The 16,686-nt window shown below is 36.7% G+C and overlaps 1 protein-coding gene across 5 annotated transcripts in view; it reads left to right on the forward strand.

Annotated features, from left to right (window-relative positions):
- The window catches only part of EML4 (EMAP like 4), a 162,637-nt gene that overhangs the window by 81,511 nt on the left and 64,440 nt on the right, over nucleotides 1–16,686 (forward strand). For all 5 annotated transcript variants that reach the window (XM_069852899.1, XM_069852900.1, XM_069852902.1 and 2 more), the window contains exon 2: nucleotides 6,365–6,547. In XM_069852899.1, the coding sequence (XP_069709000.1) occupies nucleotides 6,365–6,547 (183 nt within the window). The remainder of the gene's footprint in view (nucleotides 1–6,364; nucleotides 6,548–16,686) is intronic.

Genomic DNA, 16,686 nt, shown 5'->3' on the forward strand with positions numbered 1-16,686 from the left:
ATTATTAATGCATAAATTCTTAACATCATGAACTATATTCCTGTCCGGCTTTTGAGGTTTTTAGGCACAGTATAGATTTTCAGATTTGAGTGAGGGTTGGTTTTTTTGTTGTTGTTGGTTTGTTGGGTTTTTTTATGGCCAAGTTCTGTATCCATCAGTTAACATGTGGATTGCACTGCTGTATTTTAGAGTCAGTAATAAGCAATCTTTTTGCATGGTTTATAGTTAAAAATGCAGATTAGCCATTTAAGTGATTATTTTTGATGTTTAGTCTAAGGCTTTATCCACTAAACATTGAATTCTCATTTTATGGTCCGATTCTTCAGTAGGATCTGTGCAAATGAATGTACTGCTTACTGTAGACATGTGTTTGAAGTGGCTTCTGAAAGGCTAGTAGAGAGTAATACATCTTTTTTTATTAACTAGCTTGTAGAGGACTAAAATAACATTGGACTATGCAACATTAGGCAGTTTAATGAGGTGCGTGAGGAAGAGTTTTCTCAGTGTGATCGTCCTTGTGTGGCATCAACCCTGAGCAAATGAATCTCGTGTGACAAGATGCATTCTTCCTTAAAACCTGGAGAAATGTCTGTGGAAGAGAACATATAAAAGGTTTAGCTAGTGCTGGAAGTACTAACATACCGTATATTTGAGAGTTGGGAGTTGGGGACTAGTGTCTGCAGTCAATGATTTATCTGTACCCATCTCAGAACATCTGTGTTATTGTTCTACAGTGGAGTACAGAAAGAGCTTTTACTTGTGTCTCCAGTAACAAGTATGAGATCAAGCATTGCATTGTTTTTAATTCTGAATGGAAAAATTGAGAAATTAGGGAAAGAGAATGAAAAAGTAGGAAAGGATATGTAGGTTAATTGAGAGTGTTAAAGGCCAGAGTCTTGCATTTGCAGGAAGAGAGAACTTCCCACTCTGCTTCCATTCCGACAGGCCTAGCTTTTAGGGACATATTATAACTTCGTACAGTATTGTTTGCGAGGAGGGGGAAGTTTTTTAATCCTTCACATTCATGTTGTGTATTTTAATTCCTGTTCTCATGTTCCTTCCATGACTCACATCCTTTATGAACCAAAGATAACTTGTGTGTGTTCTGGCATTTGGAGGGGGTGCAAAAGATACTGTGGGTAAAAGATTGTAGGCTACTACCTTTTTTTTTCCCCCCTTTATTTTTAGAGAGAATTAGGTATTACAGATATGGAACAGAATTCCTGATCTTTGCACCTTTTATTAGCTAGTCTTAAGACAAGTCAGCTGCAGAAAATTTTCTTTCACTTAACAGGGCATGAAAAACAACTATGTCAGTTATCTCTCTGGAAATAAAACCCTCCTCCAGAAGCAAATTATTCACTGCTCTTCAGAATAACAATTGCAAGTGGTGCAGATACGTTCCTTCTTGCACACATGGACAGATCACAGTCCTAGTTAGAAAGGGTTCTTTTGGGCCAATTATCTCCTGACATTGTCAGCCAGATCTTTATAGCAGTCTAAGTAATTTCTGTTGCATTTCGGTAATAAAAGACTTGTACCACTCTAGGGAAAACATAGACAACTCTGTGGGTGCCTTGGCAGATAGGAGTTTGAAAATATCTGTGGTTTGTGTGGTTTTGTTGGATAAAATGTAGGATTTTCCACCCTGTGGTTTAAATTTCCATGTGCTGAAGTGTTTAGAATTTGCTTTTATGAAATGTTGCTTATATCTGAAATCAAGCCCTTATATTCGGTCAGGACTGGCAGGAATCAACTGAGAGAACTGATAATGGAGGCTCTGGAATTGTTGAGGGCCCCCAAATAGATGGTTCGGTACTAAGATATATTTTTTAAAAATGTAGCCAGTTCATATTTCCCCTAGGTGGTAAATGATGAAGGGTGATACTTTTCAAATGCTGTTATACTCACATGCCTGGTTAGTGACATGTGAGGAGAGGAGTGTTATGTGTGTTTGGAGGTTAAAGTACCATCGCTCTGTACTGGATACCCTTTTCAAAGTTCCTGGCCAAAGTCTGAGGGTCACTTTGAGCTGCTGCTTTATACAGTCTGCTGGGAATGGTTTGATGCATATGGCTTTGACAAGTCCCACACAGCATAATGCATCTTTTTAGTACTGTTTATTAGCTATGAAAAATGAACCACAATTTTTTGTCATCCAGATGTCTCATGAGTGCTGAATGCAATCATCCCATATACATCCCTGCTTACTCTAAAAGCAGGGGAAGGATTAATGCTTAAATAGCTAAAATTAAAAATTAAACTAGTGAACTATTGTAATATAACAAGGCATCTTATTTTGGAAGTTACAGTACTGTATGCTTAGACCTATCACGTTTTTGCTGTCATTTGGGTACCAATACTCTTATCTTAAACCACTTTTTAAGTTGAAGGACCTTAGATCCACATCTGTGTGGAGTCTCCTCACTACTACCAGCAAGCACTGCAGATGGTGCTTTTTTTGTAATGGATCTTGTTCCCCGTGGCTGCCTTGAACACAGAGGTTGTGGATAGCTTAGGAAATGTGACCAACAGATCAGAAAGGATGCTGTTTTGTTATAATAAAAATAACCAGATGCCTAAAAAGGTATTTTTGAAATGGAATAAGTTAATGAATCAATAGTCAATTGCACTTACAAATTTCTTACTATATTCTCTAATCTGGTTTCCCTCTTTAAATAAATAAATAAATAACTCTCCCTCAGATTTAGTGAATTGAGTGTCTCTTGGAAGGCCTGAATAGACGTCTGAGGCAGCACAGGCGACAGACTAGATATTTAAGAGAGGGAGAAGAGGAAGGGACGAGATGGACTTCATAGTGACTGACTTTGTTCTTCCATAAGTTCTCTTTCCCTTCTGAGGGTGGAAGGGCATGTCCTTGAACGCAACTTTTTCTTTAAACTTCTTTTGAAATAGGTCTGTAGGTTATAAGAATGTATTCTCAACAGAAAAAGAAATCTGAAAGAGATTTTGAAAACCTCCATGACCAAAAAACACCAGAAGTATAGTTTTATACTGTGCGCATTTGTTAAAATAATCTCAAGGATTGCAGTTGTGTTTACTTTCAAGGCATCTTCTTTTAAGCTAATACCTAGCTGACTTACTTTTGAAGACACTGCCAAGAAGGGCATGTTGGAGTTCAGTTGAATATTGTCATGGGTGAGGTATTTGGATTAGGAATCATTCATTTTAATTCTCTAATAGTTGCCAGTGTAATATATGATTGTCATCACTTGAAACAGATGCTGCTTCTGTAGGGTGATAAAGAACAATAAAATGTCTTCCTAGTGTGCTACTGTGCTCTTTGATCAACCAAAATATTCCTGATTTCAAAGTGATCTTGCTGTCCAACTTCTTTCAGCCACTGTACCCTCTCTGCAATGCAAAATAGCCATGGGTGGTTTGAAAACTCTTTTCTCCTATTGTACACACACAACCCATTGCTTTGTCCATTTTGCATCAGCTAAATGGCTTAACCATTTTGATTTCCTACTCATACCATATTTATACAGCTGCGACCTCTGACAGGCTGTGGTGATGAAGTTGAGTTTGAGGGTCCTTCTGCCTTTCTATGTATGTCTAGGGGTTAAGCCTCCATAGCACAGGTCACAAAGGTGAACACTGGCCAACTCTTCTATCATGTCGTTTGAAATGAGGAGGTAAAAGCATTGCAGCTCACCCTTACAGGGCAGAAAGATTTGCTCTGCAGTTCCCCTTTGAATTTAGTGATGTAACTGTGCCTTTGTGAGCTGCACAAGCCATCTAATGTGTCCCTTGTTTTTTCGGGTGTTGGGGTTCAGCAAAAGCAGTCTAGGCAATGTTAGTAGTCAGTGAGAAAAAAGATGCCCAAGTCAGGCAGCCACCACTCTGGTAGAGTGCTTGCATCTGTGCTCATCAGACAGACTAACAGCAGAGCCTTTCCTGGTTTGGTAATTACTATTATTTGGACTCCACAGAGGGAACACAGTAATGTCTGGCTTCTAAAGTGATGATTTGACATAGCTACTTACTCCTTATACAAATTACTATAAAACATTTGTAAATTTATATGGCCTGGGAATTTATCCATAATTTATCCATTATAAGACCTTTTAATAGTTTATTAATTGAAGGCTTTGGCAGACAAATTAAAATAAGCTTTCCTTTTTTTTTTCTTTTATATGGAAATGTCAAATTTATTTCTTCTGTGTTTGGAATACTACTCCAGTGTAAGATGAGATATTAAGATCATAATATTTTGAAAGTAATTTCACTATTTTCTGCAGTGTTCATTTTTACTGACCTACTGCATATTTTTAAAGGCTAATATTGTAAGGATTGCAATCAGTATGAATTACATGGTACTTTTTTCCCTGTCAGTCCTTTTACTTCCCTAAAGTGAAAACTTTTCATGATGAAAAATTTATGAAAATTTACCTTAGTTCCTTTTTATATGCTGTATACGTACATGTGTTTGTAGCAAATTCTACTAGCTTCATAAAGCAGATGAGGTCTTATGTTGTGAAAATGATTATTTTAATAAAAGAATCTTACACAGACCTTTCCGTTGTGAGGTAGCTAGTCACTGGTCTGTATTTGTAAACTACTCTTGAGAGAACATCAGATATGCTGGGCATATAGAGTCATTAAGATAACTTTTCTGCATATAGGAGGTACAGTTATGGCTGACAATCTTGAAAGTATTTTATTCAGAGTTGTTTTGATCTGTTGTCTCCGGATCTTAGTCTAATTTTCTGCCTTATTAGTTCTCCTGCAGTTCTTTTTATTTATTAGCCTGAATGAATACAGTATTAACTATGAAGTGATACACTTCTGCTTTTGGTTTAACCAGAGAGTGAATTGAATCGATATGCAAAACTTGTCTTGAAGGGGTTGTTTTATTAATGTAATCTTAACTGTTCCTTTCCATTTAATAATAATTGTAAATGCATTTCACTGCTAATATTAGTTTGTTTTGTAGGAGTTTTGCTAGTGTTGTGGAAGTATTCCTGTGATTCTTCATTTTGTTTGTTTCACTTGGTTCTTCAGCAGTGAGCATCGTGTTTTACTGAATAGAAGTTGGCATAAAACTCCTTAATCTCTTTCATATTCAATTCATTGAAGGGGTTTGGATCAGTGATTCTTTTGCTTACATTTATTTTAAAAGTGACCTTATGGAAGTATTAAAGAGTGCGGCTTTTTTAGTGGAAAACAGAGTTTTAGGATTGTGGCTTTTATTAACTTTTTTCCTTGGTAAATCTTCATAAGATTAGTGAACTAAAGTTTAGATTGTATATAATTGCAGTAATAGTATCTAGCTGTTTACCCTTAAGTGTAAGTTTGCTGTTTGTATATATTTCATAGAATATGGACATATACTGTCTGCCTGTATAATACAGGCAAATTTTTCAAACCTGTATTAGAAGTTCCTTATTGAGTTTTAGTAAACCTAAATCAGGATGGGGAAGGATTCAGTACCTTGTGATTGAGCAACATACTCATTTGTGGGTCTTTTGAGTGGCTGGACTGTGATTTATTGGAACAGCCAAATACAAAAATCTGTTATGTGTTATTTTGGCTTGGCAGAAATAATGCAAACAACTGTCAAAGGCAAAGAGTATGCAGAAGCTGTAATTTCCTTTTTACCACTGAAGAATAGATTTGGCTGGATTATGCCTTCAATGTTAATCTATCCCTGTGTGGCCAAACAGATTTTTGGAACCTTTTTGTAGTGTATTTATTGTCTGCTCACTTCAGGCCAAATACTATAATGTCATGTATTTTTTTGGCACATGCAGGATGGTGATGTGAAAAAAGTTAAGGAGAAGGAATTGGAGTCAAGAACTCTGACCTTGACCATTTGAATTGAGTTTACCACTTGATGGTATTAGGCCACAGCTATCAAGTCTTGTAAATACAGCTATGGGTTTGGTTTTTTTTTAAAAAAAACTTTACATCTTGCTTTAAAATTAGGGATCATATTTAAAATTCTCAGAAGTGCCAAAAGAATATATTGCAAAATTTTACCTCGGTTTTATACCTTTTAGATAATTCAGTTGGCTTTTTAAATAAGCCTGATTTCTGCTGGTAGGCATATTTTTCTTTTGGCACTATTTTACCAGAAAGCACATTGACCTTTTTGATTGTAATAGGGCCGTACTCCTTAAGCCTTCTGTCATAGCTAATGGTTAGTAATGTTTCTGTCTTGAAGAATTAATTTGGTACATTTAATATAACAGCCATTCTTTCTTTGCCTACACATGTTTGTTTGAACATCTTCAGCATTTCGAAATGATGGGACAGATAGTCATGCTTCTTTGTGTGGCTTTTAGTTTAGAACAAAACAGTTAAATCCCTATTTCTACTCTGCTTTCTCACTGTACAGACGACAGCATCTCAGCTGCGAGCACGTCTGATGTCCAGGACCGTCTTTCAGCCTTGGAGCTGAGAGTACAGCAACAAGAAGATGAAATCACTGTGCTAAAAGCAGCCTTGGCTGATGTGCTAAGACGTCTTGCTATCTCTGAAGACCATGTAGCATCTGTGAGAAAATCAGCACCAAGTAAAGGTAAGCCCATATTTGGTAGATTGTTTCTGGAGTCAGAATGTTACCATTTAGTATTTTCTGCACTTTTTTTTTTTTCCTCTTTTCTGACCAGTTTGGAAAAGCAAGTATATCTTGAGCTGAAAGTGTTAGTTTTATTTTAAAACTGGCCTTATAGTACATGGCTAATAGATATATTAAATATACTTAGTAATTTTGCTCTTTGATAACACTTTTATGTATTTAGCATCGCTGAAAATTTACCTTACTTCTTGTTAAAAGTTTTCTGTTTTAATTTAAATGGTGAAATGTGTTACAGCTACAATCCTTTAAGCTGCCACTGGGGGCTCTGGGGCTTATGGCAGCTCTGAGTCTTAGCTTTGACGTCACCTTGAAGTGGTTCAACTGAAGGGACATGTTAGAGGCTACAATTCCCCTTGCTCCTAAATTAAAAACAAAACAAAAAAACCTAAACCACGTTGCCACCAAAAAGGAAGTTTTCTGATAATAGTTAGTTTGTTTATCTGAGTAGATTTCTTGTAAGAAGTGACCATGTAGTCACTCAGCAGTATCTCTCTTGGATAGTGGCTAGTAGCTTTCATATTGTAACTTTGAAACATGTAGCGTTGTTTAAAAGCAAGGAAATTGGATGCTGCTCATACTAATTTTTACATGCTTTTTTTTTCCTGTGGCCATTTCCTTTCCTATTCTGGACAATTATTTAAATCAAGTTATTTGAATTTATTCCAACTTAAAATGGTGTGTTCAGGGAGAACTACAGCTACATATATTTATGGTACACAAATAAAAGGTTAGGTCATATTTCAGATAATTTGCAGTTATAATTCACCATAAATGCATGTATCTGTCAAACCACGCAGCACAAAGTTCTCTGGGCTCAATCCCTGTATTTCAGCCTTGAAGCACACACATTACAGCAATGACACTGAACTGACACGTCATAGCCTATGTTTGTTTGGGTGGCTGCATTATACAGACTGCAAGTGCAAAAGCAGAAAGTTTGAATTCTTTTAGATGTGGCAGAGTGATCAATTTCCTTAATTAAGTTATTTTGCAGTCACTTTGTCAGATGGAAGGAAGTGATGATGCTTAATTGGCTTAGGCTCTGAATTCTGCCATTCTCTCTTGCTTGCACAACAGTAGGCTGTTGTCATCCCTGCTTATAAATGCAGCTTTTATCTTCCTGATGCATATCTTCAGTCTCATCAAGACTGAGACTTCTTTCTCTTACTCTGTGTAAATAGAACTGTAACAGGTATGTCAACTGAATCAGTCTTTGCTACCTGTTGTCCATTACAACAGAAAGAAAACGTTCAAGTGGGAAAATATGGGCAAAATGTATGCAGCATAGGACCTTATTAGTATATTCTTTGTGTTTCCATGCAGAGGATCTGGGATGTGCACAAACATGGTTAAAGACCTTTGGCTTGGAGCTGTGTAATATCCAGCAAACTATGTGCACAGGCAGGGTAAACTTGCTCTGTTCTGCAAAATGCCTTGGGGCCATCTCCTTACTGAGACTCTAGGGGTTTTGGGGCTATACAGAGATCTCCAGCTTAATTTTAGCCAAAAGGAATTTATTTCTTGGTGGGAAAAGGGATGGAGTATCTAAATATGTTCAGCTTTGTGCTGTTAAATCTCCACCAATTAATGACAGTAGCATGCAACTCTGAAGAAAGTTATAGGTTTAGATGTTAACATACAAGCTAATATGTTGAATATAAATGAGTTATGACTGACTGGCACTGTATGAAAGTTGTGGAGGATGTGTCCCCATTGTATTCAGTTACCTAAGGCCACCAGGCAACAGATTAGCGTCACATTTTATTGTTAAATCTGCTGTGTATAGGTAGTGTAAAGATGTCACAAAAGCAAAAGTTTGTTCACTTATACTCGCTGGAGTTTTGTGCAAGTCTAAAATTGACTTGAAAAATATGCTTGAGATAAATATCGATTTAAACTTAGTAAACATTTCAGAACAAGATCGTATATAGATTTTTGCAATAACTTGCAAAATAGGTTCTACTTTTGATTTCTATATTTTAAGTTCATTCAGCAGGTAAAGGCCTCTTGAAAATTTTAACAAAGTGAAATGTATTGTTTCTGTGAATGAGTAGCATTGGCAGAAGATCTGAATTTTCTTGCAAAAATAATACTCAAGGAAAGGATAGATGATTTGAGAACTGTATAAGATAAGCTAGAGTGTGAGGTTTTTTTAGCCAGCTTAATGCCTCTTACTAAACTATGAAGTGGAGATGCTGTATGAGGGAAATACCTCTACTAGGGATTGCAACAGGGTTAGTACTTGTCATTGCACAGTGAAAAGCAGACTGAGAGTGTTCACGTGTGGCTTGTTTTCCTTTCTAGTATTTCTCAATGCAAAGTCATTCTAAATGACTATGACAGTAGTTCTCAAACACTGCACGCAACTAAGAGTAACCATGTAAAGGAAAATTTACTGGCTGGAAGGATAGTGTTGAGAATTCTTAGAATGTGAAAGGCCTTGATTAGGGACCAAGCAGCTACAGGAATTGAGGTGATCATAGTGTGTGGGTACTTTAGGGGAAGGGGTTTTTTCCTTACTTCCCCCCCCCCCCCCTTTTTTTTTAATGAAAAGTCTGGTAAGAAGAATTTCTTTGGTGGGAAGTTCTTTGCTTTTAGCAGCTCTGTGCTCTTGTTGCCACTTGTCTCGGCTGTTGATAATGATTGATGGTGTTAACATTCACTAAAAGTTCCAGAAACAAAGATTACCTGGATACTGAAGAAAAGGAAGGCATAAAGCAGTCTAGTGCTTGCGGCTGCCACCAAGATAAATTGGCTCACAGCTGGTGCCTGGTAAGCCTATTAAAATCATCCAGGGTGTCAAAATGTGTGTAACACGAGAACTCATCCCTCAGGCTCTGGGTGTGGTGACAAGTTTGTGGCACACAATGGCACCAGTAAAATACCTCAGACTAATCATATCAGGAGGGAACTGGGTTGTTTAGTCTGGAGAAAAAGGGACTGAGGGGAGACCTTATCCCTCTTTATAACTGCTTGAAAGGAGACTGTAGTGAGAGGAGTGTTGGTCTCTTCTCTCAAGTAACAAGTGAGAGGTTGAGAGGAAATGGTCTCAAGTTGCACCAGGGCAGTTTTAAACTAGATATTAAGAAATTTTACTTCACTGGAAGGGTGGTCAGGCATTGGAACAGGCTGCCCAGAGAAGTGGTTGAGTTGCAATCCCTGGAAGGTAGTTAGAAAGTGTGTAGAAGTGGTGCTTAGGGACATGTTTTAGTAGTGGAGTTGGCTGCATCAGGCTAATGGTTGGACTTGATGTTCTTAAAGGTCTTTTCCAACCTAAATGATTCTGTGATTCCAGGTATGAGCTCTTGCCTGAAAAAGTGACCATCACCTAGAAGGTGCATCTGATGTCTGCCTGCAGAGAAACGAAGGGGTCATGTCCTTTATCCTAGGCTTGGTTGTAGTGAGGAGGCTTGTCACAGGTTAAACCTTTGGAGGAGTTATTTCCTGTTGTTTGGCAAGAGTTGATATTGAATAACTCGTATGCAAATTCAGTTCACAGAGTGAAACTGAAGCAATGGATGGCAGTTTGCAGAGAGTCTCCCACGGCGATGCAGGCTGCCAGACCTAGAGGCTTTCACTTTACTTAGAGCAGTGATCCTGGGGACCTGCAAAAGCACCTACATACTGGAAACACAGATTCCTTTAATATTTTATTGTAGTTTTTCCTTTGTGCAGTGGATATTTATAACAGGAACCTGGAGAGTCTTCGTAGCTTTTCTGCTGCGTGTTATGTCATGTGAAACAGCGTCTCTTCAATACGACAAATAGTATCTTCCATCAAATTCCATTTCATTGCACTAATATAAGCAGAGCAATTGACATGATTTTTACCTTATCTCAACAATGGTTTCATTTCAATAGCATTAAGTGATTTTGGTTTATATTAACAAAAAATAACTTAAGGTGTTCAACAAGCGTCATTAACTGAAAGCATAAGATGGACTTACATTTGTGGTTTTAGACTTAACACATTTTAATGTACAGATTTTTTCTGATACCTGGGTAGGTACATGTTTATGTTGTCTAATCAATAAATGTTAAAGGAACAGAAATGAGAAGCATATAGAGGAAAAATCTTATGCTAGATGTAGGATATAAGCTCTTATCCGCAGTATTAAAATGAACCTGGCAAGCTTGTACATATGTCATTTTACTCATGGGAATAGTCCAATTGAAATCTGCAGGCTGTATGCTCACATAACAAATAATCATACTCTTGAGGTCTTAATGGATTTTCCAGGTATTGGTTTTAGTGCCATCTGTTCTTTCTGCATTAATTTTTTTTTTTTTTTTTTTGCATTTCTTCCCTGTTTTTCCCCATTTCTCCTCTTTATTCTTTTCTTTTTGTTCTGCTATACTCACTGTTCTTGATGTTCTTCATCTATTTTCATTTACACGAAGAATTTATATCTGGACAGTATTAATGAACTAAGGGCCACTAACCAGCTAAACCAAGTGTAAGGAAAGAAGTCATGAAGAAGAAGGTTCAATTTTTTTACCTTCTGTAACCTAATAATCTTATTCGTTGAAGAAGATATTCAGAGAATTGTAGAGGAATGCTTTTCAGTTGTGGTGATAGTGTTCTTATTCTTTTTCCATATGCTTCTTATGGGTTTGGATATGGTTTGTCCATTTGTGTGCTTCTATTAGAACAGTGTGGGCAAATTCTCTTGAGCGATACTCTGCTGTTCTTCGTGATGCTTCTTAAACTAAGAATTGCAATGTTGGAAGAGTTAAATAGTGCCACTAACTTTTTTCTCCCTCTGCTTGGGTATAGCTCATTTGGCAATTGGTTGAGGAAGTAGATGATGCCTCTGAGAATGCATAGCAAAAGAATAAGATGTTAGGAAGGGAGGAGGAAAAGGGCTATATTGTTTGAATAAGCTGTTGACTGTCCCTCACCAAGGAAATCTTCAGTTTTCCTGAGCAGTAGGTTTTAAAAGATCTGCCCCAAAAGCCAAGCATCAGAACAGCGGTGTGGCTCCCCATGACTCCTAAGAGCATAACACCTGAAAAACTAGTTTTATCTCTTTAGGAGGATCAGTTATAGTTAGAAACACATACGTTGACAGTAAGCCACTAGTTATAAAAATTTTGTAGGAAATCTCTAAATAAATATTTAATTATTCTTAATATTGTGATTAATTGATCTACATATTGGGAGACATTCACTTGCATCTCAAGATGTTTATGCTTTAGCTATACCTTCTCAAACAGTTGCGTATTAACATACTTCTATTCAGATAGTTCTTTTAATGGGAAATGACAAACAATTTATGTTTAATAGCCAGTTGTAGGTTAAGATTTGTGAAATTTGGCATCAATTAAAAAACGAAACATAAAAAGTATCATATTTTTTTCAGCTAGTTCTAATTGTTTTAAGAATAATTGTTTGTCAAAGCTCAATTTTGTCTTAAAATTGGATTATTAAACAAAATACAGTATAAACCATTGGTACTGAACTAAATTATTTCTCCTAATTTATGTTAGTCATTATTTGAGAACTAGTATCTTGCTGTGATCTGTAACATTTTTTCACATGATAGAACAGACTATTTTTTCTACTTAAGTCTCAATCACAATTTGACTCTTACTATGTAAGCAAAACAGTTAAATAAAACAAAATGCTGAAGAATATTTTCCCTTGCCCTTCTGAATACACTACTTGTTTTCAAAAAAATTTTAGCAGTCCCAGGATATTTCTTTGCCAGCATCTTCCATAAGCTGAGGGACTTGACATGCTTTGAAACTTTGGAAGCAAAGCGGTGGCTACAGTTAGTTGCAGTGATACAATTAATTGTAACATTTTAGAGTAAGTTTAGGGTTTTTCATAATTTCTAGTTCATTTTTAATGTCTTTATTTTAGGAAGGAAGTGCAGATAAAATCTTATGTTGTGCTACATTTAGAACTATTTCAGTCTGTTTTTCACAGCTCACCTATGTGGGTTCTCTGGTGAATAATAGCGTGGATGAGCACACACTGTATGCTTCTTTAGTAATAGTACTAAATCGGGTTTCTGACCTTCAAGCCATTAGTATTATTTGCACTAAACCCCTAGGCGTGTAATATATTTGAAATACAGAGAAATTTGTCAAATTTTGCTGGAAACAAGGTATTTAGAGGCTGTTGAAGGACTTGGATACTGTAAAAAAAGGCAAGCTTAAAAAAACCAGTATAACTAAATCTTGTTTTAAATCCACTTGCATGAAGTCTCCAGAGAAGTTATTTTAATGTAGCTGCAGCTACTTAATTTAAATTGAAATTACCTGAAAAACAGAAAAAAGGAGTTTGTTTTATTTTGGAAGAAAGGCATTTTACCTGTCAGGATATCAGCACATACAAAGATGTTAAGCAAATCATTGTTCACGTTAACACAAGTAAAAACGTAATAAGCTATATTTTAACATAACTAACTTTTAGGTTTGTGAAAAAGAAGTGCATTACTAACTGATACTCATCTCTAGTTATCTTATATGTGTGTTTGGAAAGAAAAGCTGTCATGTTATCACAGGACACATATTTTCAAAACTTACCACTGTCTCTTACATCGTCTTCATTTTTTCCCTAGTTAGCTAATCAAGGATGATAAAGAGTTGGAAATAGATTCTTGGTTTATTGTGCTCTGTTTTTTCTAATCCTCCTTATCTTTCATTCACACACTTGTATACTTGACAGATGTTATTGAAATGCTTCTTTTGAGCTCAGCAGAACCATTCTATGAAAATTATCAGAAGAGAGATGACTCCGTTATCCATAAAAGACATTTTTTACCACTTTCATCTCTGGCAATTTGGCTTTAATCCTGGTCACCATACTCTAGCTTTCATTTTATGCTGAGTTTATGTCTGGCTTTTGTTCCAAACTAACAGATAAAGCTGAGTGCTATTCAGCCTGAAGAATTTCAGACTGTTTATATTTGCACGTGATGTATGACATGATATTGGCAGAGATATGCAATCCGAATGCTGGGAGAATTCTATTATTTTAGTCTATTGATTTGGAATTTGTGTTCTGTGCTGCTTTGTCATTTTCCAGGTCTCTGAAGCAAAGTTGCTTGGCTGCTATGAAGGACTGTGTATGCAGTGAAGAAGGTTACAGTGGTTTTATTTTTGACTTGAAAAGTGGTGTACAACTTTTGACTGTAGGGGTTCCCTGGTCAAAAGTCAAGGAGAGATGCGTGGTTTGGGACTGATGTGTCGGATTTTGACCTGACTGGGAAGATCCTAATTCTATGTCTCTGTCCCCATGGGCAGCCAGGCTTCACTGCTCCACTGCCTGGGATGTGTGCAGGGCTTAAACTTGCCCTTCCTTCTCACAGCTTAAAATTTAAATGCATTTTATTTATATATAATTGTAGATTAATTGAACTTTATTTTTTCCCCCTCTTTAAAAATAGGTATTTCAAAGGTCACATTTTAATATATAGTTAAAATGAAATATAAAGAGTCTAGAATAGGGCTTGTTTCTTAGGGATGTTGGGTTTGGGGATTTGAGTGGGATTTTTTTTCTTATTTTTCCCCCCGTTGTTTTTTTGTTGGTTTTTTTTTTTTTTACATTTTATTGCAAATAGTGTGGCATATTCAGCTGTGACTGACCAAGACTTTGTTCTGGGCTGCAAGAAGTTGTGACGTATCTTTGAATCTCAAAAGTATCTGGCAGTGAAGTTTTTTCTAGATGTTGATATTTCAATCTGTGTCCAAATGTTTTGATCACTGTTTCAAGAAATGAATTATCTAGATAATCTAGAGATCTAGATTATGTGTAATTGTTAGCTATGTTACAGAAGTTGTTTTCACTTTGATTCAAAAGCTTTTATCTCAGATTCAATTTTGCATGACACGTTGAAATTAGGAAGTGCTCTGCAGAACTATCATCAACATCCACTTTCCTCAAAAACAAATAAGCCTAAACCTGCCGTATGGCTCCTTTTTTATTATTATTTTTTGCATTTGTCACTGTGTGGAGTAGAGCACATTCCTGTCATGAGTATACAGTTTTGTCCTTGGGAATAAACACAAGCTAACATTTTTCATACCTAGTAGGTGGAATTATTCTAGACATCTTCACTGAACAAAATAGCAATGTGCCCCTTGCTTGAGAAAACTGAGCAATATTTTTCCCCCATCTTATTAAGTCCCTGTATCCTGTCTGTAGTACTACTGTTCTTTATACTTTCCACTAAATACTTTCCCCTCTGTACTGGAAATTACGTCTATTATGTCTCCTGATTCACAGTTCTGGAAAGCCATGGTAGTGCTGGATGGAGAGGCATTGATCTAATACGATGAGCAGACGGAGATGCTAAGGTCGTATGCAGTTCAAGAGTGAATCATGGGCCTTGATATTATGCATCTTGACAATAAAGATGATTTACTTTGCCACTGAAAATAAAAGAAGCTAATTTATAGGCTTCTAATACCAAAAGTGCTTTTTAAGCCTATGTGCTTTTGTTCTTGCATCTAAGGTTACATGGAGGAATAAAAATCTCTTGAGCTTTAGAGGTTTTGTACAGTATATTAACTTTTAAAATAAAAATCATTATTCCAAATGTGTATGTAGCAAATAAAACAGTTTCTAAGAAGTACCAATTGGAAGGAATCGGGCTAATTTGATTTATGCAGAATTTAGGAAGAACAACAATCATCTTTGCAGTGTTCCTGTATTTGGATGTGTCTTTATTTTCTTCAGATTTATTTTATTCTTATTCCTGCCTGGGATGTTCTGCATGCACCTTTTGGCTTTCCTGATCAGAATTTCAGATGTGGTCACATGCCACTTGATGCATTTGAAGCAATATATGGTTAGCATAGGTCAGCCCATTTCTGCCTTCATCCAAATAGTTCTGAAATCTAATATTCCTGTGATAGGTATCTCTTATATGTAAAACAATAATTAATTTTCCTCTCAGCCTTCTTGATAGAGCTGTGATGTGACAAATAGTATTGTTCAAACAATGCATCTGTGCAAGTTTGCCCTCAGTATGCCAAGCAGTCAATTCTCCCTAACTGTTTTTCTGTTCCTCAATTTATATTCTATGTGTGGCCTCATGCCTTATCTGTCTCGCGCTATTCCAAGCCTGCCATGAGCACAGACTTGTTATTTTCCTGTCAGTCCTATCCTTCGTGCTTGTTGCTGAAGTCAAAATGGCTCGGCATCATGACCCCATGAGATGCTTTAACAGCTGGCTTTCTGCGAAATGGGGATGTGGCATGGAGACGGAGTCAAAAATGACCACTGCTTTTTTTGATGCTTAATGCAAGATTAGCTGAGAGAATTTTTCAGGGCATGTAATGCTTCAGAAAGGAATAGTACGGGGGGGGGGGCAAAACTCTTGGCTTAATAAGACCTTAGAAATAAGAAAGTCACACAAAAAAGGAGAGATGAACAATCAGTGGGAAAGGGTGAAATGTCAAGTTCAAATAAAATGCCTTGTATTTCACTGACTGTCTGCGGCAAAGACAGGTCCAAGAGCTGATTGCCAGGCTAGCATTCAGCTCTTTAAATAGAAGAGCCTTCATTCCCCCACTGTTCTTCCCCACCCCCACTCCCATCTTCCTTGCAATCCCCTCCCACATTCACTGCATAGTTTCAAACTTCTGTAGTGAGTGAAGTGGACATCTGACAGACAACAGCCTTCTTCACATATACTGTCTTGATTCATCCCTGGAGGGAGGCTGTAATGTTTGCTTGATGTGGCAGATGTTCTATGGAGTGAAGTATATCAGACACTTAATAATTATACCATAGTGCATATACTCAAAGGTCAATAACTTTTTGATATGGAAGGAGCAGCTGAAAACAAGCTGAAAAGCTTGATTTTTGAACTATTAGCATCACAACCCTTAAATATCTTAATAATTCCTTCAGTAATAATTCTTTTCAGCAACTTCTTTGAACTTTAGTGAAAAACAAGCAAATTGAAAGCAACAAACCTCATGTTGTATTATCTGAGCTGTGATAGTTTTGAACAGCAGAGGTGGAATAATCAGATCTGGTGTCCCGCAGCTGTTTGAGCTAACCAGCTTCTCAAGGCTAGCTGTAATCTAATTGTCCTGTGGATCACAACTGGAAAGAGATG

The sequence above is a fragment of the Phaenicophaeus curvirostris genome, chromosome 2, assembly GCF_032191515.1.
Source record: "Phaenicophaeus curvirostris isolate KB17595 chromosome 2, BPBGC_Pcur_1.0, whole genome shotgun sequence".
Taxonomy (NCBI): domain Eukaryota; kingdom Metazoa; phylum Chordata; class Aves; order Cuculiformes; family Cuculidae; genus Phaenicophaeus; species Phaenicophaeus curvirostris.